The 27755-nt window shown below is 38.0% G+C and overlaps 1 protein-coding gene across 2 annotated transcripts in view; it reads right to left on the bottom strand.

The window, feature by feature from the left end:
* LOC115220910 (WW domain-containing oxidoreductase) overlaps nt 1-27755 on the bottom strand; it is a 447478-nt gene that overhangs the window by 244705 nt on the left and 175018 nt on the right. For both annotated transcript variants that reach the window (XM_029791111.2, XM_036510577.1), the window contains exons 3-4: nt 27275-27332; nt 20512-20690 (exon numbers count right to left, since the gene is read on the bottom strand). In XM_029791111.2, coding sequence (XP_029646971.1) covers nt 20512-20690; nt 27275-27332 — 237 coding nt within the window. The remainder of the gene's footprint in view (nt 1-20511; nt 20691-27274; nt 27333-27755) is intronic.

Genomic DNA, 27755 nt, shown 5'->3' with positions numbered 1-27755 from the left:
TCTTGACAACCAGCTACTGGCATATTTATAATGGCTAGTTCCTACCACTTTTTACCAGGAGGTATATACAATTTAACTATACAACAGTATGTATGTATGAATGTATGCATGTATGTATGTATGCATGTATGTGTGTGTGTGTGTATGAATGTATGTATGTATGAATGCATGTACATATGTATGTATGTGTCTTTGTGTCTGTCTTTGTCTCCCACCACCACTTGACAACCGGTGTTGCTGTGTTTACAACCCCCTGACTTAGTAGTTCAGCAAAAAGAGCCAGATAGAATAAGTACCAGGTTTAAAATAAAAATAAGGACTGGAGTCAATTCGTTTGATGAAAATTTTTCAAAGCGGTGCCCCAGGATGGCCACAGTCTAATAACTGAAGCAAGTAAAAAAATAAAAGATAAAATACTTAAGTGAAGCAGACAGAGGTTTTGTGTTTCTGAATTGCTAACCTATGTCTTCCACACTGTAACTGCTTTAGCTTCAGCACAAAATCTCAGATCAAAATGCTTGAATCACAGAAATAATATACTTGAATCACAGAATTAAAATACTTGAATCTCAGATCAAAATACTTGAATCACAGAAATGAAATACTTGAATCACAGCAATAAAATACTTGAATCTTAGATCAAAATACTTGAATCATGGAAATAGAATACTAGAATCTCAGATCAAAATACTTGAATCACACAAATAAGATACTTGAATCTCAGATCAAAATACTTGCTATGCAAGTAAATACTCTCTTTTACTCTTTTACTCGTTTCAGTCATTTGACTGCCGCCATGCTGGAGCACTGCCTTTTAGTCGAGCAAATCAACCCCGGGACTTATTCTTTGTAAGCCCAGTACTTATTCTATTGGTCTCTTCTGCCGAACCACTAAGTGACGGGGACATAAACACACCAGCATCAGTTGTCAAGTAATGCTAGGGGGACAAACACAGACACACAAACACACACGCATACATATATATATATATACATATATACAACAGGCTTCTTTCAGTTTCTGTCTACCAAATCCACTCACAAGGCATTGGTTGGCCCAGGGCTATAGCAGAAGACACTTGCCCAAGATGCCACGCAGTGGGACTGAACCCGGAACCATGTGGTTAGTTAGCAAGCTACTTACCACGCAGCCACTCATGCGCCTGCACTCTATGATTCAAGCATTTTATTTTTGCTACAAAATTCCCACCACATCTAAATAAAGTGTTCCCCTCATACCATTCCCTTTCACATTTGCTGCCCTTGTCACTTTGTAACAACCCTCATATCACCATCACCACCCCTCATATCACCATCACCACCCCTCATATCACCATCACCACCCAGATTCGTGTTATCATCTAATTAAGAACCACCGTGCCAGATTAACTAGTGTCAAGTATATTCTCATTGATAAAAGGGGCCACAGGTTGTTATGCATCAATTAACTACAATCACAAGGGATCAGAAAAGGTGACAGATTAAGGGGTTGCTATTTACTTATTTATTTGTTTATTTTATCTTATTTTTCTTCTTTTATTCATGTCAGTGCTGGAGCAACGCCTTAAAGAATTCTATGTAGTTGAATGAATAGACTCTAGAATTTATATATATATATTTAAAGCCTGGTATTTATTTTATCAGTCTCCTTAGCCAAACCACTAAGTTATAGGGATATAAGCATATCACCAATGGTTGCAAAAGAATGGCGAGAAAGAAACAATGTCACACACACACACTATGTATATATGTATGTGTATATACAAGAGCTTGCTGAAAATTCCTGGCTTTAAGGTGTTTGTGAAAGGCAAGGGTTGGAGGCCTAAAGTTCTGAGTTCGTTTACAGGGCTTAGAAAAACTGAAGGACTGCCTGCAATAGGCATGTGAATCTGAGAGGGAAACATAATTATCTGATCCTCCTATATTGCTTTTTACACAAAACCAAAACCCTTTTGGTAGCCCCTTGTGTATATACATATACATATATACATATATATATATATATATATATATATATACATATACATACATATATATATACATATATACATATATATATACATATATTTATGTAAAGGTAAAATTTGTATACATACAGATGCCAGCACCGCCTGACTGGCATCCGTGTCAGTGACACGTAAAAGCACCAACAGATCGTGGCCGTTTGCCTGCCTCGTCTGGCCCCTGTGCCGGTGGCATGTAAAAAGCACCCACTACACTCACGGAGTGGTTGACATGAGGAAGAGCATCCAGCTGTAGAAACACTGCCAGATCAGACTGGAGCCTGGTGCATCCTCCTGGTTTCCCAGACCCCGGTCGAACCTTCCAACCCATGCTAGCATGGAAAACGGACGTTAAACGATGATGATACATATATGTGTATATATATATATATATAGATATAGATATAAATATATATGTGCAAAGGTAGAATTTGTATACATATATGCATTATATATATATATATATATATATATATATATATATATGATGTACTGATCCATGATAGAAAATTCAACAAAAAAAGTACTCCATCTGGTGAGAGATGAATATTATTTATTTAAAGAATACAATGCATGTCTTTAAGTGCTACCAATAGTTTCATATGTTGAGAAAACATATTCTTCAGGCGCAAACCACATATCATAACAAAGTAAAGAAAATGACTTTAGTTCATTATGATATACGGCTTCTGTTTCAGTTTTCTCCACATATGAAACTATTAGTAGTGCTTTAATACATGTATTGTGACCTTTAAACATGTATATATATATACATAGATAGATAGATAGATAAAAATTCAATTTAGAAATACTAAATCAAATTTCACAAAATATAATATATATATAAATATAAATTAGAAAACACACCTTTTATCAATTCAAAATGAAAAATTAAAATACATCATCTAGAAAATTACATATAATAGAAATCGGTATATTTTTTATATTACATTTAATATTTCTATTATATGTAATTTTCTAGATGGTGTAAATTAATTTTTCATTTTGAATTGATCAAAGGTGGGTTTTTTTTCTATATCAAAATCAAATCAAAACAAATCAAAATAGAGAAACCTCAAGGAATTTGTATCTTCTGTGGTACCAGTGCCGGTGGCACACAAGAGAAAACCATCCGAAAGTGGCCGTAGCCAGTACCGCATCGACTGGCCTCCGTTTGTGGGCACATGACAAACACCATCCGATCGTGGCCGTTCGCCAGCCTCATCTAGCACCTGTGTCGGTGGCACATAAAAACACCATCCAAGACCCGGCAAGACTAGTCAGGCCATAACCCATGGCCCCTACCTGGGACGTAGTCAGTCCACCTGTGCATACCTTCTTCTTGTGACACTTGTGAAGACCTGTTGAGGCAAGTGAAAATCAAATAAAACCAAATCAAAATAATAGATGAACATCAATGGAATCTGTATCTTTGTGGTACCAGTGCCGGTGGCACACCACTTTGTGGTACCAGTGCCGGTGGCACACATGAGAACCATCCGAACGTGGCCGTAGCCAGTTCCGCATCGACCGGCCTCCGTGCTGTGGGCACGTAACAAACACCATCCGATCATGGCCGTTCGCCAGCCTCATCTGGCACCTGTGTCGGTGGCACATAAAAACACCTTCCGAAGACCCGGCAAGACAAGTCAGTCCACCTGTGCATACCTTCCTTCTTGTGACACTTGTGAAGACCGGTTGAGGCAAGTGAAAATCAAATCAAATCAATCAAAATAGACAAAATAGATGAACATCAATGGAATTTGTATCTTGTGGTACCAGTGCCTGTGGCACACAAGAAATCCATCAGTGCCGTAGTCAGTGCGGTGGGCACATGACAAACACCATCCGATCGTGGCCGTTCGCCAGCCTCATCTGGCACCTGTGTTGGTGGCACATAAAAACACCTTCCGAAGACCCGGCAAGTCTAGTCAGTCCACCTGTGCATACCTTCCTTCTTGTGACACTTGTGAAGACCGGTTGAGGCAAGTGAAAATCAAATCAAATCAAAATAGACAAATAGATGAACATCAATGGAATTTGTATCTTGTGGTACCAGTGCCTGTGGCCACACAAGAAATCCATCAGTGCCGTAGTCAGTGCGGTGGGCACATGACAAACACATCCGATCGTGGCCGTTCGCAGCCTCATCTGGCACCTGTGTTGGTGGCACATAAAAACACCTTCCGAAGACCGGCAAGTCTAGTCAGTCCACCTGTGCATACCTTCCTTCTTGTGACACTTGTGAAGACCGGTTGAGGCAAGTGAAAATCAAATCAAATCAAAATAGACAAAATAGATGAACATCAATGGAATTTGTATCTGTGGTACCAGTGCCTGTGGCACACAAGAAATCCATCAGTGCCGTAGTCAGTGCGGTGGGCACATGACAAAACCATCCGATCGTGGCCGTTCGCCAGCCTCATCTGGCACCTGTGTTGGTGGCACATAAAAACACCTTCCGAAGACCCGGCAAGTCTAGTCAGTCCACCTGTACATACCTTCCTTCTTGTGACTTGTTGAAGACCGGTTGAGGCAAGGAAATGAAAATCAAATCCAAATCAAAAGAGACAAAATAGATGAACATCAATGGAATTTGTATCTTGTGGTACCAGGCCTGTGGCACACAAGAAATCCATCAGTGCGTATTCAGTGCGGTGGGCACATGACAAACACCATCCGATCGTGGCCGTTCGCCAGCCTCATCTAGCACCTGTGTCGGTGGCACATAAAAACACCATCCGAGAGACCCGGCAAGACTAGTCAGGCCATAACCCTGGCCCCTACCTGGGACGTAGTCAGTCCACCTGTGCATACCTTCCTTCTTGTGACACTTGTGAAGACCTGTTGAGGCAAGTGAAAATCAAATCAAATCAAAACAAATCAAAATAGATGAACATCAATGGAATTTGTATCTTTGTGGTACCAGTGCCGGTGGCACGTGGCACATAAGAAAACCATCCGAACGTGGCCGTAGCCAGTACCGCATCGACTGGCCTCCGTGCTGTGGGCACGTAACAAGCACCATCCGATCGTGGCCGTTTGCCAGCCTCATCTGGCACCTGTGTCGGTGGCACATAAAAACACCATCCGAGCGTGGCCGTCTGCCAGCCTCGTCTGGCACCTGTGTCGGTGGCACATAAAAACACCATCCGAGTGGGCCGTCTGCCAGCCTCGTCTGGCACCTGTGTCGGTGGCACATAAAAAAACCCATCCGAGCGTGGCGTCTGCCAGCCTCGTCTGGCACCTGTGTCGGTGGCACATAAAAACACCATCCGAGCGTGGCCGTTTGTCAGCCTCGTGGCACCTGTGTCGCTGGCACATAAAATCACCCACTACACTCTCGGAGTGGTTGGCGTTAGGAAGGGCATCCAGCTGTAGAAACACTGCCAGATCTGACTGGACTGGTGCAGCTTTCGGGCTCCCCAGACCCCAGTTGAACCGTCCAACCATGCTAGCATGGAAAGCGGACGTTAAATGATGATGATGATGATGATGGATATATATATATATATATATATATACATACACATACATATACACACATACAATTCTCTGACCTATTATCAATGAGTTTCCAACCATGCCTATCCTATCATTTTAATAGGCCTGGCCGTGTAGCTGAATCCCAGACACATGGTTTGGGTTCCAGTCCGTCCTTTTTTTTTGTGGTAGCTTGGGCAAGTTTCTTCAACTATAGTTTCAGGCCAACCAAGACTTTGTGCATAGACTTGGCAGACAGAAACATGTATGTGTGTGTGTGTGAGTGTGTATGTGTGTGTTGGAATCTTTTCACGGCAGTATGTGGAGGATGTAAAAGCATTGTCACCATCATCTAAGCAGTGCGAGTCATTTCCAGTCTTCTGGGTAAACATGTCCAGTCAGTGATGGGGGGGGGATATATATTTTTTAGTTGCAAAACAGGTGAGGGTTGGAGACAGGGATCTTGTCTCACCATGTTGCAAGCAGGGAAAAGTGGATGTTAAAATGATGACAACAAAGATGATGATGGTGATGATGATGGGTAGTGGTGGTGGTGGTGGTTGTGGTGGTGGTGAGTGACAATGATGGGACAGCTATGGTGAGGGCAGTGAGTATGAATGGATAATAATGGTGGGGGTAGTGGTAGTGGTGTGGCGGTGGTGGTGGTGGTGGTGATGGTGGTGGTGGTGTGGTGGTGGTGGTGATGTGGCGGCGGTGGTGGTGGTGATGTGGCGGCGGTGGTGGTGTGGCGGTGGTGGTGGTGTGACGGTGGTGGTGGTGTGACGGTGGTGATATGGCAGTGGTGCTGGTGGTGGTGGTGGTGTGGCGGCGGTAGTGGTGTGGCGGTAGTGGTATGGCAGTGGTGCTGGTGGTGGTATGGCGGTGGTGGTGATGGTGGGGATGGAAGTGGAAGTGATGTAGATGTAGTTATTCAAGGCCGTTAACGAGAAATCGTTAAGGAATATATATGTATGTATGTATGTATGTGTGTGTGTGTGTGTGGATGGATGGATGCATGCATAAATGTATGTATGTAAATATGTGTGTGTGTGTGTATATATTTGTGTGCATGTATGCATGTGTGTGCATGTATGCATGTATGTGTATTTGTGTGCATGTGCATGCGTGTGTATGTATGTATGGTGAATCATGTATGTGAATATGTATATGTGAATGAGCATGTGTGTATATGTATAAATATATGTGCTTATATGTATGTATGTGTGTGTTTATATGTGTTCATGTGTATATGTGTGTATATGGCAGCATGCGTTTACATGTAGATGTATTTGTGTGGATATATGCATGATTTTGTGTGTGTGTCTGAGTGTTGTGACACTTTGCTAGTTTGTACTTTGTCAAACTACCACCACTACTACTACCAGTCACCACCACTACCACCACCACCCACCCCACCATCACTATCACTACCTCTACTTTTACCACCGCCACTTTCAGCACCATTACAACCACCACAACCAACACCACCACCACGACAACCACAACCACCACCACATCACTACCATCGTCACCACTACACCACCACCACCACCACATCACTACTATCATCACCACCACACCATACCACCATTACCACCTCCACCTTCACCACAACCACTGTCACCAACACCACCACCGCCACCACTACCGCCAACACTGTTGTCTCCCCCACCCCACCCTGCATCACCGGACTTCCTGACAATATACCTTCTTAATTAATAGTAAACTTACATGAGGAGCAGGAGGGAGATACGAAGAGGAGGAGGTAGAGGCAGAAGAAAGTGGTGATGGTCATGGTGGGCATGGTGGGAGGTGGGGTGAGGGGAGGCCAATACTTGTAACAATGAATGACACTACAAGTAGTCCATGTCCAAACAGACACACAGACAGAGACATAACTGTATTGTTGTTGATGTTGTTGTTGTCCTAGTATTGTCCAGAGGTTATTGTCCGAGTAGCCGGTGGAGAGATTGTTGTTCTTGTTGTTGTTAATTAAAAACAATAGATAATAATATAATGACTAATTACATGTACATACATTATATATACATGTATGTATATGTATATATATATGTGTGTGTGTGTGTACACATATATATGTGTATATATATATGTGTGTGTGTACATATATATATACACACACACGCATACATACACACACACATATATACTTACATATATATATATATATACACACATATACATAAATATACTTATATATATACACACACACATATACATACATATATATGTATGTATATATACATATATGTAAGTATATGTATGTGTGTATATATATACATGCACACACACATATATATACATAAACATATATACTTATATATACACATATACATATGTATATATACACACTCATATACATATATACAATTACACACACACACACACACACACACGGCAGACATGTGGTCTATAATTAATTACTTTATAGTTCACCTCCACCACTTAACTCTTCGTCCCCCCATTAACTCATTGAAAAAGAAAGAAACAAAAAAGAAAAAAACAATAACAAAAGAATATTTAAAAAATAACACATATATACATATATACACATAAGCATATAAACATATGCACATGAACACACACACACACACACTCATAAACACACTCATATGTTCATACAGATGTACATACACGTACAAACTCACTCACATACCTATTGCACAGTTGTCTCTCCACAGACATATAGGCATAAACATACATGCATACACACACACACACACACAATGAGGCCCATACACAGACCACACAGACACACACTTATGTTCATATACATATACAAACAGATGACCATACATACATACAAAGAAATATTCATATTCATATACATACATGCCCAGACACACACATATTTCCACTTATATATAGACAATCATAGATAGATAATCATATATAGACAAATATATATACACATGAGGACGGTCATTCAAAATGTGACCACGTGTGTACCGTTGGCAATTTTCCTCCATCTTCCCTTCTCTGGATCTTTCCTTTTCCTATGTTTCCGACGAAGAGCTCCGCTCGAAACGTAAAACACTCCTTCTTCCCTTCTTTCCTGAGCGTCCAATAATACTATATTTGTTCCACGTCCTCGCGTTGTTGTGTTTTCTCTTTGTGTTTTCATGTTTGGATTAACTATATATATATATTATATATATATAAATAGACAATCATACACACACAAGGATATATATATATTCACATATATACATGTGGGCACACACACATTTAACTACTTATACATATATATGTGCATGTATAATTACCTATTCCTACATATATATGAATAGACAATCATACACACACACAAGGACATTCATATTGACATATAAACACACACACACATTCAGTTACATATAGGAGGTAATTATACAAGCACAGATGGACAATCATATTCTTATACACACATGCACATGTGGACACTCACTTATATACACTTACCTATACAAACATAGTCATATACACACACCACACACACACACACACACACACACACACGAATGCTTAAATACAGTGAAATATGCAGAGACAAATACACACAAGCACACACAACCATAGATATACGTACATCTACATATAAGCACACACACACATACACACACACACACACAGAAGAAAAATACATAAAAGCACCCGTGTGGTACCACATAAGAAACACCTGAGCTGGTGCCACATAAAAAAAAGGACCCAGTATATTCTGTAAAGTGTTTGGCATTAGGAAGGGTAACCAGCTGTAGAGCCCATGCCAAAACGGTCAAATGGAACCCGGTACAACACCCTGGTTTGCAAGTTCTTGTCAAACCGTCCAACCCATACCAGCATGGAAAACAGACGCAAAATGTTGATGATGATGATGATGATGATGATGATACATAAGCTCATGTGCTTACACAGTCAAATACCCACAAACACTCACAACACTGGATAGGCACAGGAGTGGCTGTGTGGTAAGTAGCTTGTTTACCAACCACATGGTTCCAGGTTCAGTCACACTGCGTGGCACCTTGGGCAAGTGTCTTCTGCTATAGCCCCGGGCCAACCAATGCCTTGTGAGTGGATTTGGTAGACAGAAACTGAAAGAAGCCTGTCGTATATATTTATATATATATATGTATATGTTTGTGTGTCTGTGTTTGTCCCCCTAGCATTGCTTGACAACCGATGCTGGTGTGTTTATGTGTCCGTCACTTAGCGGTTCGGCAAAAGAGACCGATAGAATAAGTACTGGGCTTACAAAGAATAAGTCCCGGGGTCGAGTTGCTCGACTAAAGGCGGTGCTGCAGCATGGCCACAGTCAAATGACTGAAACAAGTAAAAGAGTAAGAGTAACCATACACCCACATGCAAGCACACACACACACAGAGTCAAACACACGCAAATATACAGAATAGACAAATGCACGCAAACACATCTGCGAACATCGTGTTAGTGTTGTTATCAACAAGTTTCATCACCAACGTCCATCTCCCAATGAACAAGACTGACATGTACAACTGGAAGTTTGGAATTTGCTTTAGTTTTTTGTTTTTTGTAGGGTTTTTTTGTGTTTCTTACCATTTTTTTTATTGTAGTTTCATCCATCCCCACTTTTAATAATTTCATGTTTCTTTTGATTTTTGCTTGGTTTTATAGAATAAAAAAAAAAGAATTCACAAAAAAAAAGAAAGAAATTAAAAAAAAATCCACCCAGTCACCCACCCGCCTGCCCGACCCCACCCACTCCCAAGATGTTTCAGGAGAACAAACTGCCATTGATTGGAGCAAGCAGCATGTGTGAGGTCCAGAAAGAAGGGTTTTAGCAGACATAATTGTTGTTGTTATACATGAAACCCTTGACAGAGGGTTTTAAGTGTTTGTTCGTTTGCATGTTATTTTGTTTTATTATTATAGACCTCTTCTCGAGGGATTGGAAAGCCATATCAATGGATAATCTAGCCATAGCAAAAAGATGGGAAAAAAAATTAAAAGAAAAAAGAAAAAAAAAGAAAAAGAGTTGTATCAAAAACAGATTCTTCTGACAGTCAGATCCCTTATTTTCAAGGTGGCTTATCTATGATATATATGTGTGTGTGTGTGTGTGTCTGTGTCTGTGTGTGTTTTCATTATTTTATGTATATGTGATATATATATATATATATTATATATATATATATTCATTATACTATGTCCATATATATATGTACATATATACAATTTTATGTTGGTATATATAGAGAGAAAAATGAAAAAATTGAAGAGAAAATATTGTTTCAGAAATTACTTAATTGTTAATGATATTTCAGAGTGGAACCAACGCTGGACCAAAACAAACATTTGTTTAGAGACACCATTAAGTTTTGTTTTTTTTACTTTGTGTATATTACGTTGTTATTGTTATTGTTTTCTTTTTAGCACCAATTTAGCCCTGATCAAGCAGGCATACGATCAAAAGCATTTAAATCATGATGAGATATACTATACAGTACCTGGGAATCATGGGGCCGAAAGTGTCCCAGATTTATAGATTTTTCCAGTCTTCAGAGGACACTCTAAATACATACTTAAAGTATATTAATACACTACGTAAAGAACAAAATTTTTTTTAAGATTCAAATTAATGCACTTTTAAAGCAAGGCCTGCTTAATATTCGTTAATCCACTTAAAATATATCATGGTGCAGTATGTATACAGTATAATGCTTACAGGAAGAAAATTAAATGAAGAAAAGTAAATAAGATAATTTTATTTACCAGATATAAATACTAATGTTACTAGTTAATACACTTCTGAAGTGGAGTATGTTTGACTGTTATCAATCCACTTAAGAAAAGCAAAAATACAAAACTACTTTTAACTCTTTAGCATTTAAATTGGCCATGTCTGACCCAAATATTTTAACTGTTTTATGAACAAACAGGCCAGATCAGGCCTTTCACACCTACCCTTTGATGCCATTCTAAAACTAAACAATTACATCGTTGAAATTTCAAAGCCATGAGATAATGCATGAATAGTACAAAATCATCATTGTCATCATCATCATCATTTACTGTCCATTTTCCTTCCGGCATGGATTGGATGGTTTAACAGGAAATGGCCAGGAGCCACACCAGGCTCCAATCATTTGTTTTGCCATGGTTTCAATGAGTTTTGTCTTGCAATTAGCTTATACTAATACATCTGTTTAGCTTATACTAATACATCAGCGTTATACTAATACATCTGTTTGTTTTGTACACCACCTGTCTTCGTCTTTTGTTTTTTCATAAACTCTCCCTATATATATATATATATATATATGGGGAGAATTCACAAAAAAACAAAAGACGAAGACAGGTGGTGTACAAAAACAAACAGATGTATTAGTTTAATGCTCAGGAAGTGGACATATTTTGTCATTTCTGCAGGACTGACCTGAACAGCGTACCTCGCTGACTGACATTACTGACTGTGTCAGTCCACTATTTATTAGTAGTTGACCAGTGGACTGACACAGTCAGTAATGTCAGTCAGCGAGGTACGCAATTCAGGTCAGTCCCACAGAAACGACGAAATATGTCACCAAAATGCAGGACATGACATATACATATCAGCAACATCACCAACATTTATCCTCTGTACTCCATGTTGACATGGACAGAATGGTTCAACAGCAGCCAAGAAACCAGAAGACTGCATTAGGTTCCAGTGTCTGCTTTAGCATGGTTCCTATGGTTATACATTCTTCTGAGTACCAACCTCTTCATAGAGCATGCTGGGTGTATTTTCAAGGCACCAGCATTGGCTTAATTAGCTTAGTTCCTAAGCTAATTGCAAGACAAAACCCTTTGACCGAGTGGAGGTGCAATATTGAGGGATGTGTGCTATGTCCACTGTATGTACACCATGTGTTTATGCATGGCATACGTGCCATGGGGTAAAATGATTCGACAAAAACAAGTTTTCTTTAAAGCAGTGGGGATGGCCAGCATTCAAGACAGCATGTGGCCATGAACAAGTCTCGTCCAATCCATGCCAGCATGGAAAATGCACAGATGAAAATGACAATGATGAGAACGATAATGATGAGGATCATGATGATGATGAGGAGGAGGAGGAGGAGGATAACAATGATGATGATGATGGCAATGACAAGGAGACTGGTGATAATGGTGATGGTGATGATAATGATAATAATAATGATAATGACAATGGTGATGATGATGCCGATTATGATGATAATGATGATGATGATGACGACAAGGTGGATGATGATGACAATGATGATGATGATGGTGACAATCACAATGATGATGAGGAAGAGGAGGAGAACGATGATGATAATACAATGGTGACAATGATGACAATGATAATGATGATGAAAACAATGACAATGATGGCGAGGAGGAGAAGGAAGAGAATGATGATGATGATGATAAGATGATGCTGATGCTGAAGCTGATGAGAATGAGAATCATCACAATGCTGAGGAAGACGGTGATGAGAATGAGGATGATGATGATTATAATGATGATGAGAATGATGACGATGATGGAGAAGAGGAGGAGGAGGAGAATGATGGAGAGGAGGAGGAGAAGGAAATGATGGAGAGGAGGAGGAGAATGATGGAGAGGAGGAGACTGATGGAGACGAGGAGGAGGAGAATGATGGAGAGGAGGAGGAGGAGAATTATGGAGAGGAGGAGGAGAATGATGGAGAGGAGAAGGAAATGGAGAGGAGGAGGAGAATGATGGAATGGAGGAGGAGAATGATGGAATGGAGGAGGAGAATGATGGAGAGGAGGAGACTGATGGAGACGAGGAGGAGGAGAATGATGGAGAGGAGGAGGAGGAGAATGATGGAATGGAGGAGGAGAATGATGGAAAGGAGGAGAATGATGGAATGGAGGAGGAGAATGATGATGATGAGGATGATAATCAAGACGATGATGAAGATGATGATCAGAATGGTGATGATGATGATGATGATGATGATGATGACAATAGTGATGATGATAACGATGCCCATCCCTTGTAATACCTAATCCATATGTAATACTAAACCGTCCAATTTATTACTTAGTTAATCCGGTTAACACCAGTGTTTGAAGATCCTATTACAACGAGCACCAACCTGACTCGTTTACAACAGTTGCTGATGTTGTCATTGTTCTTCTTGTTGTTGCTTTATTAATTTGTATTCAAAGTTTTGAGAAAAAAAAAACAAAAAACAAAAACGAATTAATGTAATTTCTAAAGAATTTTGAGATTAAAATTTATTTCAATTTAATTTGAGATTTTATTTCAAGATCTAAAAATTTGTTTAGTTCTCGACTTTTTGCTTTGATTTTGCTTTTTGTTTTTTTGTTTTCCGTGCTTTTTTTGTTTTTTCTTTTGTTTTTTTTTTTCCTTAAATTGAGTAAATAATTTTAAAATTTTAAGTTTGTAGCCCAAAAAAGATCAAATTGTGTGTGTGTATACAGACAGACAGATATATATTTTTTACACACACAAAAGTGCTGATTCTAACTATACCAGTGTGTGTGTGTGTGTATGCTGAAATATGCAATGTGTGTCTGTGTGTATTATACACATATTCACACATATATGCATAGGCATATAAACACATAGATATATACACTTATATACATATACAGAAATGCACAGATACATATACATATAGACACATGCACACACTCACACACACACTTATAAGTGTTGATGTATAAATATATATGTATGTATGTATATACATATACATCATTTTGTGTGTGTGTGTGTAATGTTAATAATATGGTTATTTACAGATTTATTGTGTATAGATATAAACAAACACACACACACGCATATGCATGCTACAAGGACGTGTGTGGACACCAATAGGATGGGTGGATGGGATTGTGAAGAAAGAAAGAAAGAAAGAAAGAAAGAAGGAAAGAAAGAAAGAAAGAAAGAAAGAAAGAAAGAAAGAAAGAAAGAAAGAAAGAAAGAAAGAAAGAAAGAAAGAAAGAAAGAAAGAAAGAAATGAATCAATCAATCAATGGAAAAAGGGAAGAGAGAAAGAAAAAGGAACAAAGCAAAGGGAAGAAAGAAAGAACAAAAGGAAGGAAGAAGGAAAGAAATGAATCAATCAATCAATGGAAAAAGGGAAGAGAGAAAGAAAAAGGAACAAAGCAAAGGGAAGAAAGAAAGAACAAAAGGAAGGAAGAAGGAAAGAAATGAATCAATCAATCAATGGAAAAAGGGAAGAGAGAAAGAAAAAGGAACAAAGCAAAGGGAAGAAAGAAAGAACAAAAGGAAGGAAGAAGGAAAGAAATGAATCAATCAATCAATGGAAAAAGGGAAGAGAGAAAGAAAAAGGAACAAAGCAAAGGGAAGAAAGAAAGAACAAAAGGAAGGAAGAAGGAAAGAAATGAATCAATCAATCAATGGAAAAAGGGGAAGAGAGAAAGAAAAAGGAACAAAGCAAAGGAAGAAAAAGAACAAAAGGAAGGAAGAAGGAAAGAAATGAATCATCAATCAATGGAAAAAGGGAAGAGAGAAAGAAAAAGGAACAAAGCAAAGGAAAAAGAAAGAACAAAGAGGAAGAAGTAAAGAAATGAATCAATCAATCATGTGAAAAGGGGAAGAGAGAAAGAAAAAGGAACAGCAACAGGGAAGAAAGAACAAAAGGAAGGAGAAGGAAAGAAATGAATCAATCAATCAATGGAAAAATGGAAGAGAGAAAGAAAAAGGAACAAAGCAAAGGGAAGAAAGAAAGAACAAAAGGAGGAGAAGAAAGAAAGAATCAATCAATCAATGAAAAAGGGAGAGAGAAAGAAAAAGGAACAAAGCAAAGGGAAAAGAAGAACAAAAGAGGAAGAAGAATAAATGAATCAATCAATCATGGAAAAAGGGAAGAGAGAAAGAAAAAGGAACAAAGCAAAGGGAAAAAAGAACAAAAGAAGGAAGAAGAATAAAAATGAGAAGAATAGAGAACATATAGAGAGAGAAAATAACAAAAAGGAAGGAAGGAAGGAAAGATGAAGAACGATAGAAAGAAAAGAATGAGAGGAGAAAGAAATAAAAAGGAAGGAAGGAAAAAGGAAAAGAACAAAGAAACAGAGAGACAGAGAGAAAAGGAAGGAAGGAAGGAAGAATGAAGAAATTGAGAAAGAAAGGAATGAGAGGGAAAGAAACAAAAAGGAAAGAAAAAGGAGAAGAGAGAAACAGAGAGAGAGGGAGAGAAAAGGAAAGATGGAAGAATGAGGAAAGAAAGGAATGAGAGAAGAAAGAAAGGAATGAGAGGAGAAAAACAGAGGAAAGAAAAAGAAGAAAGGAAAGAAGAAAGAAAGGAAAGAAGAGAGAAAGGAAAGACGAGAAGAAAGGAAAGAAGAGAAAGGAAAGACTAGAGAAAGTAAAGAAGAAGAAAGGAAGAAGAGAAAGGAAAGAAGATAGAAAGGAAAGAAGAGAGAAGGAAAGAAGAAAGAAAAGACAGAAAGAAAATACAAAGAAAGAAGAAGAAAGAAAGAAGAAGGACAGAAAGGAAAAGGAGAAGAAAGAAAGAGAAAAGACAGAAGGAAAGAGAGAAAGGAAAGAAGAGAGAAAGGAAAGAAGAAAGAAAGGAAAGAAGAGAGAAAGGAAAGAAGAGAGAAAGGAAAGAAGAGAGAAGGGAAAGAAGAAAGAAAAGACAGAAAGGAAAGAAGAAAGAAAGAAGAAAGAAAGGAAAGAAAGAAAGGACAGAAGAGAGAAAGGAAAGAAAGAAAAGACAGAAAGGAAAGAAGAGAAAAAGGAAAGAAGAGAGAAAGGAAAGAAGAAAGAAAGGAAAGAAGAGAGAAAAGAAAGAAAAAAGAAAAGACAGAAAAGAAAGAAAAAACAGAAAGGAAAGAAGAAAGAAAGATACATGGACACATCCTCCCCCACACACATACAAACAGAGGCACCAACAGAATGGTTAGATGGATGGATAGATTAGAAGAGAAGATGGGACTGGCTGGAAGTAAGACATATTTATAGAAAATGGTTGCACCTCGATTGCTGAGAAAATGTCAGAACCCAAAACGAAAAAAAAAACCACTTCATATTCTTCTCACAAAACAATAGATATGAACGGCAACAGGAACAACAACAACAATAATAATAATGATGATGATGATGATGATGGAGAGCACAAGTTTGGTATTTCCTCAAATAAGCAGATTTAATGTGGTTTCATGCCTGAGTAGTTACGACCACCACCACCACCACCACCACCACCACCACAAGGTGTTCATACATCACAGATGTCAACCCAAGACCGTCGACTGTCTTTTGCAGTTTAAAATCCTGTACGTTTCTGCGTTGAGATTATGAAGTCAACACATAACTTTGGTTAAAGTGTTTTAATATTTATTGCCTGCATATGTGTGGATGGCATGTGTGTGTGTGTGTGTGTGTGTGTATAAATATATATACATGCATGCATATACATACACAAATACGTGTACTTCTTTACAGACACATCTCTTTCTCTTTCTCTCTGTATATATGTACATATATATCCACACACACACACACACACACATACACACACACATATATATATATATATATATATATATATTTAAAAATGATGTATAAATGATAAATTGCTTTTTGAAGCATGCATATATGCATATGTATGCACATATGTATATACGTATGTATGTATGTATATATGTATGTATGTATGTATATACGTATGTATGTATGTATGTATATACGTACGTATGTATGTATGTATGTATGTATGTATGTATGTATGCACCATGGTTTTGTCGTGCCATACAAAGAAGAACCAGTTGCTTAAAATGGGTGAAACTTATGGAAGAGGAGACCCAGAAAGACATGAGACAAAATGGTGAGGTTTGATCCCAAGTTGTCGAGCCTCACTGAGGAGATAACAAAGGATTGAAATGATTGGTGACCTGCTCGGCACAAGAAGACCCATCCATCGCAATAAACATGGGGTCTTAAAAGTCTTATGCTTATTCCCATCCATGGCAGTCCCTACACCCACTTTGCCCACATCAGCCTTATCCCCCCACCGCCTAAACGCATCTCATCTTCCTAACTACCATCTCACCATCACTCTCCTAACAATGGGACCACTCAGCTACTGATACCATTTGAGGGGGGGTCCCCACCACGCCCCGCCCACCCCCACACACGCCTTTGGCACTATTACATTATTCTCATTATCATCCCGGTCCCTACTGCTTTTGTCCTCTTTCTGTGCCTTTCAATAATCTCCACCACCACCACCCCCGCTCCACCTGCCCTTTCAGTTAAATCTTAGGTCTGCCATACCTGATGTTTAACACCTCTCCAATCAGCTACCATTCTTGATCCCCTTTCTCATATCTACCATCGACACCCCTCCATCTTTGTCACCCCACTCACTACAGCCACCCTTATGTACCTCTAACTCCCATCACTTCCACAGTTCTTCACCTTCCCATTCCTTATACTGGTACACCCTTCATATCATCTCCCTATTCTCTCATCTATCCACAGATGTACAACACAGCTGCTTACTGCTCCTCCTGTGCCACTGCTCAGCGCTCACTACATCCACCTCTTGCTCAATTGCTCCCTGTCTGTCATTCTCTTCTCACAGTCTTTTAGAATTACCCACCCTTTCTTATTTCTTTACTGCCCACAAGGGGCTAAACACAGAGGGGACAAACAAGGACAGACAAAGGGATTAAGCCAATTACATCGACCCCAAAAGGATGAAAGGCAAAGTTGACCTCGGCGGAATTTGAACTCAGAACGTAACGGCAGACGAAATACTGCTAAGCTTTTCGCCCGGCATGCTAACGTTTCTGTCAGCTCATCGCCTTATCTTTCTTTCTTTCTCTCATGATCCAAAGTCCATATTCTCTCTTAAACTCAGCTTCTCATACCTTCGTTTGTGACCTCACCACCATCATATCTATCACCCACTCCATCAAAATTTTAACACCAACATGATAAATAGGTATGTTTGCTTGCAACAATACGGAGAAAAGAGGAAAATGATGGAAGATTTTCTGAATGGTTTGGCACTTTTGAAAACCATCTCAAATGCATATAATGTTAAAATTGTAGTGAAATATATAAGTGTGGAAGATAGAGTAGTTACTAGATACCCCATTAAATAGAAAAATTTGTTGAATATGGTGGTTGTGTCAATGAAACAATTATAAATGTTAACAAAATGAGAATGTCAATGAAATGTTATCAATGCTAATGACTTAAAAGTTATGAGAATATTCCTTTGAGTATTTGTGATCTACAGGAAATCACACTGTTGTAACCATTACTTCACTCTGATGAAGAGACAATGAGTGTCTTGCAACATTAAGGAACTCATGGATTTAGGAATTCTATTGCTTCTAACTAAACTTAAAGGATTAAGAGAAAATAAGAAAAATCCTGGATTGAAAAAGACTGAATGTCAGATATAGTTTGTCTCTTTGGTATAATATCCTTAAAAGAAAAGCTTCCAAAGAGCCAGAAACATGTCAGGGAATCCAACAGGGGCACCACTGGACAGATATGGTGCTTTGACTCCTTTTCACCATAAGAAAGAATTGTTACGCAATGGTAACTGGAATGAATTGCCTTCAGAAGTTGGAGTATGTCACAAACAGCATATTTTAACCAATCTAAACATCATACACACATACACACGCGCATGCATGCATGCATGCACACACACATACATATATATTTGGTTAATGAGAGAGATGGAAGGTACAAGAATGTTTATTGATCAATACAAATGTTTCAACCTATATATATATCAATTAAGAAATGGAGTCAAACAGAGGTGTGGTTCAAACCATTACACAGTAATCACATTTGGTTAAAATGACTTACTAATGAGTTTTGCTTCCCTTTTTTCCCTGACGAGATGATTACATTGTCTTACATCATTTTTATTCCCTCCGGAATAATCTCAGTGCTTTCTTCGAAACATATGTTGGAAGTAAAAATCGTTTGAATATCACCTGTGTTTGACTCCATTTCTTAATTTATCTACGTTATACAAAAACATTTCACTTAACCCTGGAATTTCCACCTTCATAAGTAGGCTGTAATATCCTTGGCACTTATGTGAATTTTTGTTACCCTGGTAACTATTTATTTTTTTTTTCCGTGTTATTTGTACACATTGAAAGAATACACATACATTTATATATATATATATATATTGATAAAAATGGTAAGACAATTAAAGAATGGAAGAGACCTCGATATTATATATATACATATATATATATATATATATATATTATATATATATATATATATATATATATATATATATACATACATGCTTGTAAATTATACGCGAGTGTATAAATGCGAAAATGGAGTTATCATTTTCAAACACATTTAAGAATAGCAATGGAATATTTACTGATGGCGGAATTCAACACAGAAGGTAGATTAAATTTCATTGCAAAATTAAAGTTGGTTGGGATTACAAATTTTGTCTACCATCAGGTAAAATTTTAGTCAATGCTTTGTATGTATATAAATATATCGAAAGCAAAAGTGAAATGATGATATTTATAGAAATAAATTCAACAAGGAAACCCAAACCCAAAACTGTATTCTTTAAACAAAACCCCTAACCATATTTGATCTGCCGTAATTTGCAAATACTTCCTTGTTGCTCTTACCCATCAAAAATGCTGTAAACAAGTAATTGGTCCACTGAAAACCTGTAACCAAGTACATTTTGGTAAACCAATTGTAATATAAAATAACCCCAAGTTCAATTTTTTTATCTCCTTAAAACAATAAAGACTTTTTTTTTTAATGTGTATGTGTTTTTCACCTCACTGAGGAACAGATATATTCACTCAAAATTTCATGACCCTTAACTGCAGGAGAGTTTTATATACCAGAGGTAATAATGAGTGGAAATCAAACCAGAGAGTGTGTTAGATAATAAGTCATTAAGACAATATGACTCTTCACATACACAACATGAAATTTCATTTCCCACTTGACGAGTTAAAAATCAATAAAGATAATAATAATTTGACTTACCGATGCCACAGTTAGCTCCGGTGACAATGGCATATTTCCCAGTGAAATCTAACCCCTGCAACACTTGCATACCATTTGAGTTACCATCAAAGCGCTGACGGAAATCATTTGGTGTATCAACCACTTCTTCAGCAAATGCTAGCCTGGGGTCTGTAAAAGTAGTTTTCTCATTGATGTGACTGAAAGAGATAAGACGTGAATGAGTTTCCAGATTCATTTCAATAGTAAAAATATAGAAAACAATGAATTTTAGGGAATTGTTCTGGAAATTTTAGGGGTACGTTCCACAAAATACTCTGTTCTACAAAATCATTTGGCTGGGGTAGATTCTGCATTCCACAAATCAGTGTTAAGAGTACATTCCAAAAAACATAATATTAGGGGTATGCTCTACAGAAACACAGTTAGAAGTAGGTTTCACAAGGCACTGTGATAAAGGTACACTTCACAAAACATAGAGTTAGGGGTATATTCCATAAAATACCATGGCACAGGTACCTCCTACAAACCCATTATGGGTACATTCAACAAAATATGTTTGGGATATTTAGGGGTAGATTTTGCAAAACCCTAAAGGGTATGTTTCACTAAATACTTGGGAGAGGTATATTCTACAGAGCACTGTGTTAGGGGAACATTCTACCGAAATACTATGATATAAGTATGTACTACAAAATAATGTTAAAGGGGTAGGTTCCACAAAACATTTTGTTAGGGGTACATTATAGGAAAATATTAAGTAATGAGTTCATTCTACAAAACTGAGTGAGTGGTATGTTTTACAACATACAAATATGTTGTACAAAAATACACATATAGGTACAGGAGTGGCTGCCTGGTAAGTAGCTTGCTTACCAGCCACCTGGTTCTGGGTTCAGTCCCACTGGGTGGCACCTTGGGCAAGTGTCTTCTACTATAGCCTTGGGCCAACCAAAGCCTTTTGAGTGGATTTGGTAGAAGGAAACTGAAAGAAGCCCATTGTATATATATATATATATATATATATATATATATATATATATATCAATGTGTGTGTGTGTGTGTGTGTGCATGCTTATGTCTGTGTTTGTCCCCCACCATCACTTGACAACTGATGCTGGTGTGTTTATGTCCCTGTAACTTAGCAGTTTGGCAAAAGAGACCGGTAGAATAAGTACTAGGCTTACAAAGAATAAGTCCTGTGGATGATTTGTTTGACTAAAGGCGGTGCTCCAGCATGGCTGCAGTCAAATCTGATTTGGTATGGTTTCTACAGCTGGATGCCCTTCCTAACACACTCTGAGAGTGTAATGGGTGTTTTTTACATTCTATAAAATTATTGATTTCAATTCTGGCACAAGGCCAGCAATTTTGGAAGAGGGGATTAAGTCAATTACATTGACCCCAGTGTTTCACTGGTACTTATTTTATCAACCCCAAAAGGATGAAAAGCAAAGTCAACCTCCATGGAATTTGAACTTAGGATGCTGGTGGCATGCAATAAGCACCATTCATGCGTGGGTCGTTGCTAGTTCTGCCCAACTGGCTCCCCATGCCGGTGGCACGTAAAAAGCACCATCCAAACATGGTAGATGCCATCCCCCCCATCACCCCCACCCCGTCCCCGAAAGGTTCCTGTGCCGGTAGCACATAAAAAGCACCATCTGAACATGGCTGATGCCAGTGCCGCCTGACTGGCTCTCGTGCCGGCGGCATGTAAAAACCACCCACCACACTCTCACAATGGTTGGCATTAGGAAGGGCACCCAGCTGTAGAAACTTTGCCAGATCAGATTGGAGCTTGGTGCAGCCTCCTGGCTTGCCAGACCCCAGTCGAACCGTTCAACCTATGCCAGCATGGAAAACAAACGTTAAACGATGATGATGATGATGATGATGATGATATAGCAGCATAGGCCCAAGAACAGGGGTCACAGGGGATGTCAGCACACCTCCCAAAATATTTCGGTGATGCAAAATCAAAATTTGAAGCTCTACTTACTTTTCTCAGATTTAGAAAACAGTGCATAAAAGGTGATCTGTAGCTCAAAGTTAGGTTTCTACTCAAAGAACAGAAAACAAAAATACATTTTTAAAAAAAGTCCTTGTTTGTAAAAATATTTTGGACCTGGGTTTGGATCCTCAAAACAACTTTCGTTCCTGAACCAGTGTATGGCACACTTCTTTATGTTTAAATCTACGAAATCTATTCTCAAGGCTTTGCCAGACTGGAGCTAAAGCAGCATACACTATCCCAAAGTGGCAAACAGAAGGATTGAACTCAAAACCACATGGTTAGGAGACAAAATTTTAAACCGCACAGCCTCACCTACACCTCTGACTAAGCTAACTTTTAGTAAAATTATACTAAAAGCAATTCTTTATTTCCTCGAGTCATTTTGTATTTCATATTATAATCTTTTTATATTCTTAAAAATAAACATTGATTGCAATTTATTTGGTTGTTTTAAAGTTAATTATGGATAATAGAGAAGATTTAATGAGAAAGAGAGACACGGGGTGAATAATTTCTTGTTTTCTTAATAGAATTTCAATGAAATCCTGTTGCTGTCTTTGAGTTGGTGAGTTTCAATTGTTGAATTGAATTTAATAAAGTTACTTTGCTAATCAAAGAAAAGGAAATTTAATCACGGTTCCTTAACTTTTAATGCGTATTACATGAGAAGTTATGAGGAAAAGAGGAAAATGAGAATATGTGAGACGTTATAGGTAACACAAGTACAATGAGATATCTGTATTTGAGTGTGAAATCAAAGCAAAGTTACTAATTAGATACACTCAGAGTTTAACTGTTTCTCAGGAGAATTCATCATAAAATAATAATTATAAACAGGTGGGTGGGTGGTGGAGAGGAGCTTGCTTCCCAATCACATGGTTTTTCAGTTCAGTTCTACTGTGTGGCACCTTGGGCAAGTATTTTCTACTATAGCTTAGGGCCAACAAAAGACTTGTGGATGGATTTGGTAGACAGAAATTCAAGGAAGCTCATTGGACACACACACACACACATATATATATATATATATGCATGTATGTATGTATGTATGTATATGTATATATGTGTGTGTGTATATATATATATATATACATACATATATCATTATCATCATCGTTTAACATCCATTTTCCATGCTGGCATGGGTTGGACGGTTTGACTGGGGACTCACAAGCCAGGAGGCTGCACCAGGTTCCAATCTGATCTGGCAGTGTTTCTACAGCTGGATGTCCTTCCTAATGCCAACCACTCTGAAAGTGTAGCGGGTGCTTTTTATGTGCCACCAGCATTGGAGCCAATCAGGCGGGACTGGCATCGGCCCTGTTTGGATTATTCATTTTACGTACTTCTGGCACAATAGCCAGTCAGGGCAGGGAGGCTGGCATCGATCATGTTCAGATGGTGCTTTTTACATGCCGCCAGCATGGGGAGCCAGTCAGGTGGCACTGGCATCGGCCACAACTACAATTCCATTTGATTGTGATTTTATTTGATTTTGACTTTACTTGACTCAATGGGTTTCCTCAAGCATGGAAAGTCACCCGACGATTCAAAGGTACTTTTATAATGGGATGGTTATGTGACACTGGTGTAGGCTATGGCTGTGATCTCACTTTACCTGCCAGGTCTTCTCAATCACAGCATATCTCCAGAGGTCTCGGCCTTTTGTCATTGCCTCTGTGAGGCCCAACATTGGAAGATCATGCTTCACCACCTCACCCATGTCTTCCTGGGTCTCCCTCAACCACGGGTTCCTTCCACAGTTAGGGTAGGACATTTCTTCACAAAGCTCTATTCATCTATACGCAGCACATGACCATACCAGTGCAGTTGTCCCTCTTGTACACCACATCTGATGCTTCTTATGTCCAACATTACTGCCAGGGCCACACTAAAATTACACATGCAGCAGGTCATACTAACTTCATTGTTTTCAAGGCTACGCATGTCTTCAGCAGTCATGGCCCATTTTTCACTGCCATGTAGCACGGCAGTTCACCTACATGCATCATGCAATTTACCTTTCACTCTGAGCGAGAGGCCCTTTGTCACCAGCAGTGGTAAGAGCTTTCTGAACTTTGCCCAGGCTATTCTTATTCTAGTGGCAATGCTTTCTGAGCATCCACCCCCACTACAGACTTGGTCACCTAGGTAGCGGAAGCTATCAACTATTTCTAGTTTCTCCCCCTGGCATGCGATGGAATCAGTTTTCTGAGCATCTGAGGTGTTTATTGCCCCTATACATCTGCTGCACACAAAAGCTATCTTCCCGGTTAACTTTCCTTTGATGTTGCTGCACCTCTTATGCATCCATTGCTTACACTGGGTGCATCTTATGGAGAATATATATATATATAATATATATATGTATATACCAGAGTAAGCACATAAATGTGAAACAAGGTGGAAAAAGTAGTACTCAAATAGCAGAGATAGAGTAATATGCTTTATTAATAAAGTATATATACATATAATATATATACACACACACACACATATATATATATACATATATATACATATATATACATACATATATATACATACATATATATATACATATATATATATACATATATATATATACATATATATATACATATATATACATACATATATATATACATATATATATACATACATATATATATATACATACATATATATACATACATATATACATACATATATATATACATAATAATATGTGACCAAGTATGTATCGTTGGTGATTTTTCTTCCACCATCTTCCCTTCCTTGGATCTTTCCTTTTCCTATATTTCTGACGAAGAGCTCCTTTGAAACCTTAAATCCTTCTTCTTTCTTTCCTTTCTGGAACATCCAATAACACTATACTTGTTCCACGTCCTCACGTTGTTGTGTTTTCTCTTTATGTTTTCATGTTTGGATTAACTTTATATATACATATATATGCATATATATGTATATGTATATATGCATATATATGCATACATACATATATATGCATACATACATATATATGCATACATACATATATATACATATATATATATATACATATATATATATATATATATATATATACATGTTATCAGCTGCAACATAATAACAATGATGATGATGATGACAATGATAATAATGGTGATGATAATAATGAAGATGATGATGATGATGATGATGATGATATTGATGGTGATAATAGTGAATACAACACTATTGATAACAATGATGATGATGATGATGATGATGATAATGGCAACGATGATGATGGTGATGATGATTTTTCTCACTATGGAGTGCACAAGACCATTTTTTGTTTTTTCGGTTAAGACAGATCTCAGCAAAAGAGTGTTACCTCTTCACCTTCATTATTTTTAATTGTTCTTGTTTTTTTTTTCCACATTTGTCTACAATTTAAAATTTTAAATTAATAAATCTGACACATTTTCCATAAATTAAATTACGTAAAGGAGAAAACTAAAATCAAATAAATTTTAAAAGAAAAAACAAACTTGATAATTGTTTAAATTTTAATTAAATTACAACGAAAATAATAATTAAAAACACAAATGTAAATCAATGAAATATTTATTTTTATTTCTAAATTTTAATTTTCAGATGTAAATTCTTATTTGATATTTCATACATTTAAAGTTGGAGTTTATGAAAAATTATTTAGTTTCATTATTTTAAAATTTCAAAGCTAAATAATGATTCAAAGCTACAGAGATTAGCTTCCGTTTGGTTCCTTGGTTCCACTCCCTCTATCGGCCAAGAGATCCTTGTCTTCTGAGCTCATGTGTGCTGGGGCCACATATAGGGCACCCAGTACACTCTGTAAAGCAGTCGGTGTTAGGAAGGGCATCCAGCCATAGAAACCTTGACAAAACAAACAAGCTGTTTGTCTAAAAGGCTGCACAGTAAGATTGAACCTGGAATCCCATAGTTGTGAAATAAGCTTCTGAATCACATGAACATACTTGTGGTCATAGATCTTGAGAAACAGGATAAATCCAATTGGTTTGCATGGATTGGATTGAACCAATATTCTTTGGGACTGAAGCCGGTTACTCTAATCCATGTCACTTCCTCTTGTAGGTATGGAGAAAGAAGAAGCAAGGACAGAAGAGGAGGAAAAGAGGGAATAGCAGAGAGAGAGGGGGGGAGGGAATGGATAGCAGAGGGAGATAGGAAAGCAGAGAGAGAGAGAGAGAGAGAGGATATGAGACAGAGAGAGAGAAGGAGAGAGAGAGGTAACAGAGAAAGAGAGAGAGAGTAAGGATAGCAGAGAGAGGGAGAGAGAGAGAGGGAATGAATTAGCAGAGGGAGATAGGAAAGCAGAGAGAGAGAGGATAGCAGAGAGAGACAGACAGACAGAGGCTAGCAGAGAGAGAGAGGCTAGAAGAGAGAGAGAGAGGATAGCAGACAGTGCAAGAGAAGGAGAGAGAGAGGATAACAGAGAAAGAGAGAGAGTAAGGATAGCAGAGAGAGAGAGGATAACAGAGAAAGAGAGAGAGTAAGGATAGCAGAGAGAGAGAGAGAGGCTAGCAGAGAGAGAGAGAGAGAGGCTAGCAGAGAGAGAGAGAGAGAGGGAATGGATAGCAGAGGAAGGTAGGAAAGCAGAGAAAGAGAGAGGGGATAGTAGAGTGAGAGAGAGGAAGAGAGAGCAGGGGAGAGAGAGAGAGCTGGAGAGAGAGAGGGGATAGTAGAGTGAGAGAGCAGGGGAGAGAGAGAGACTGCTATGAAAACATATTTATGAATGTATTTCCACTTAAGGCAACTTACTCGACATAATATACGGTGCCGTCCTCTGAAATCTTCATTTCCCATCCGTGCGGCAAATCTAGAATGCAAGACAATTACAAAGTTGATCAATGTCTAAGTTACAACAAAATAATCGAAAACAATTTCGAATACGAAGTGCAGGCAAAAACAAATACAACAACAAACATAAAAGAACAATTAAAAAAAAAACAAATAGAAGTAAAAAAAAAAAATATACATTGTATTGATTTTTTGCTAGGCTTGCATAATTAGTAGACAAGTTTCCAGTGCATTTATTCCTTGGAATAATTTAATTGAATAGTAGTTCAAATGAGCTTCCCAAAATATTGATAATTATATTTGCTGATAATGAAAAGTTAATGATACTGTGATAGGATAAATGGTAATGATGAGAGACAAGTTTGAAACGCTGGGCCACATGTACTAAACTATCTCAGCTACCGATGTACGCAGCAACTAGTAATTGTTGTAAACAAAACAG

Source organism: Octopus sinensis, linkage group LG17, assembly GCF_006345805.1.
Source record: "Octopus sinensis linkage group LG17, ASM634580v1, whole genome shotgun sequence".
Classification (NCBI taxonomy): Eukaryota; Metazoa; Mollusca; class Cephalopoda; order Octopoda; family Octopodidae; genus Octopus; species Octopus sinensis.
This window is presented reverse-complemented; position numbering and strand designations above follow the sequence as displayed.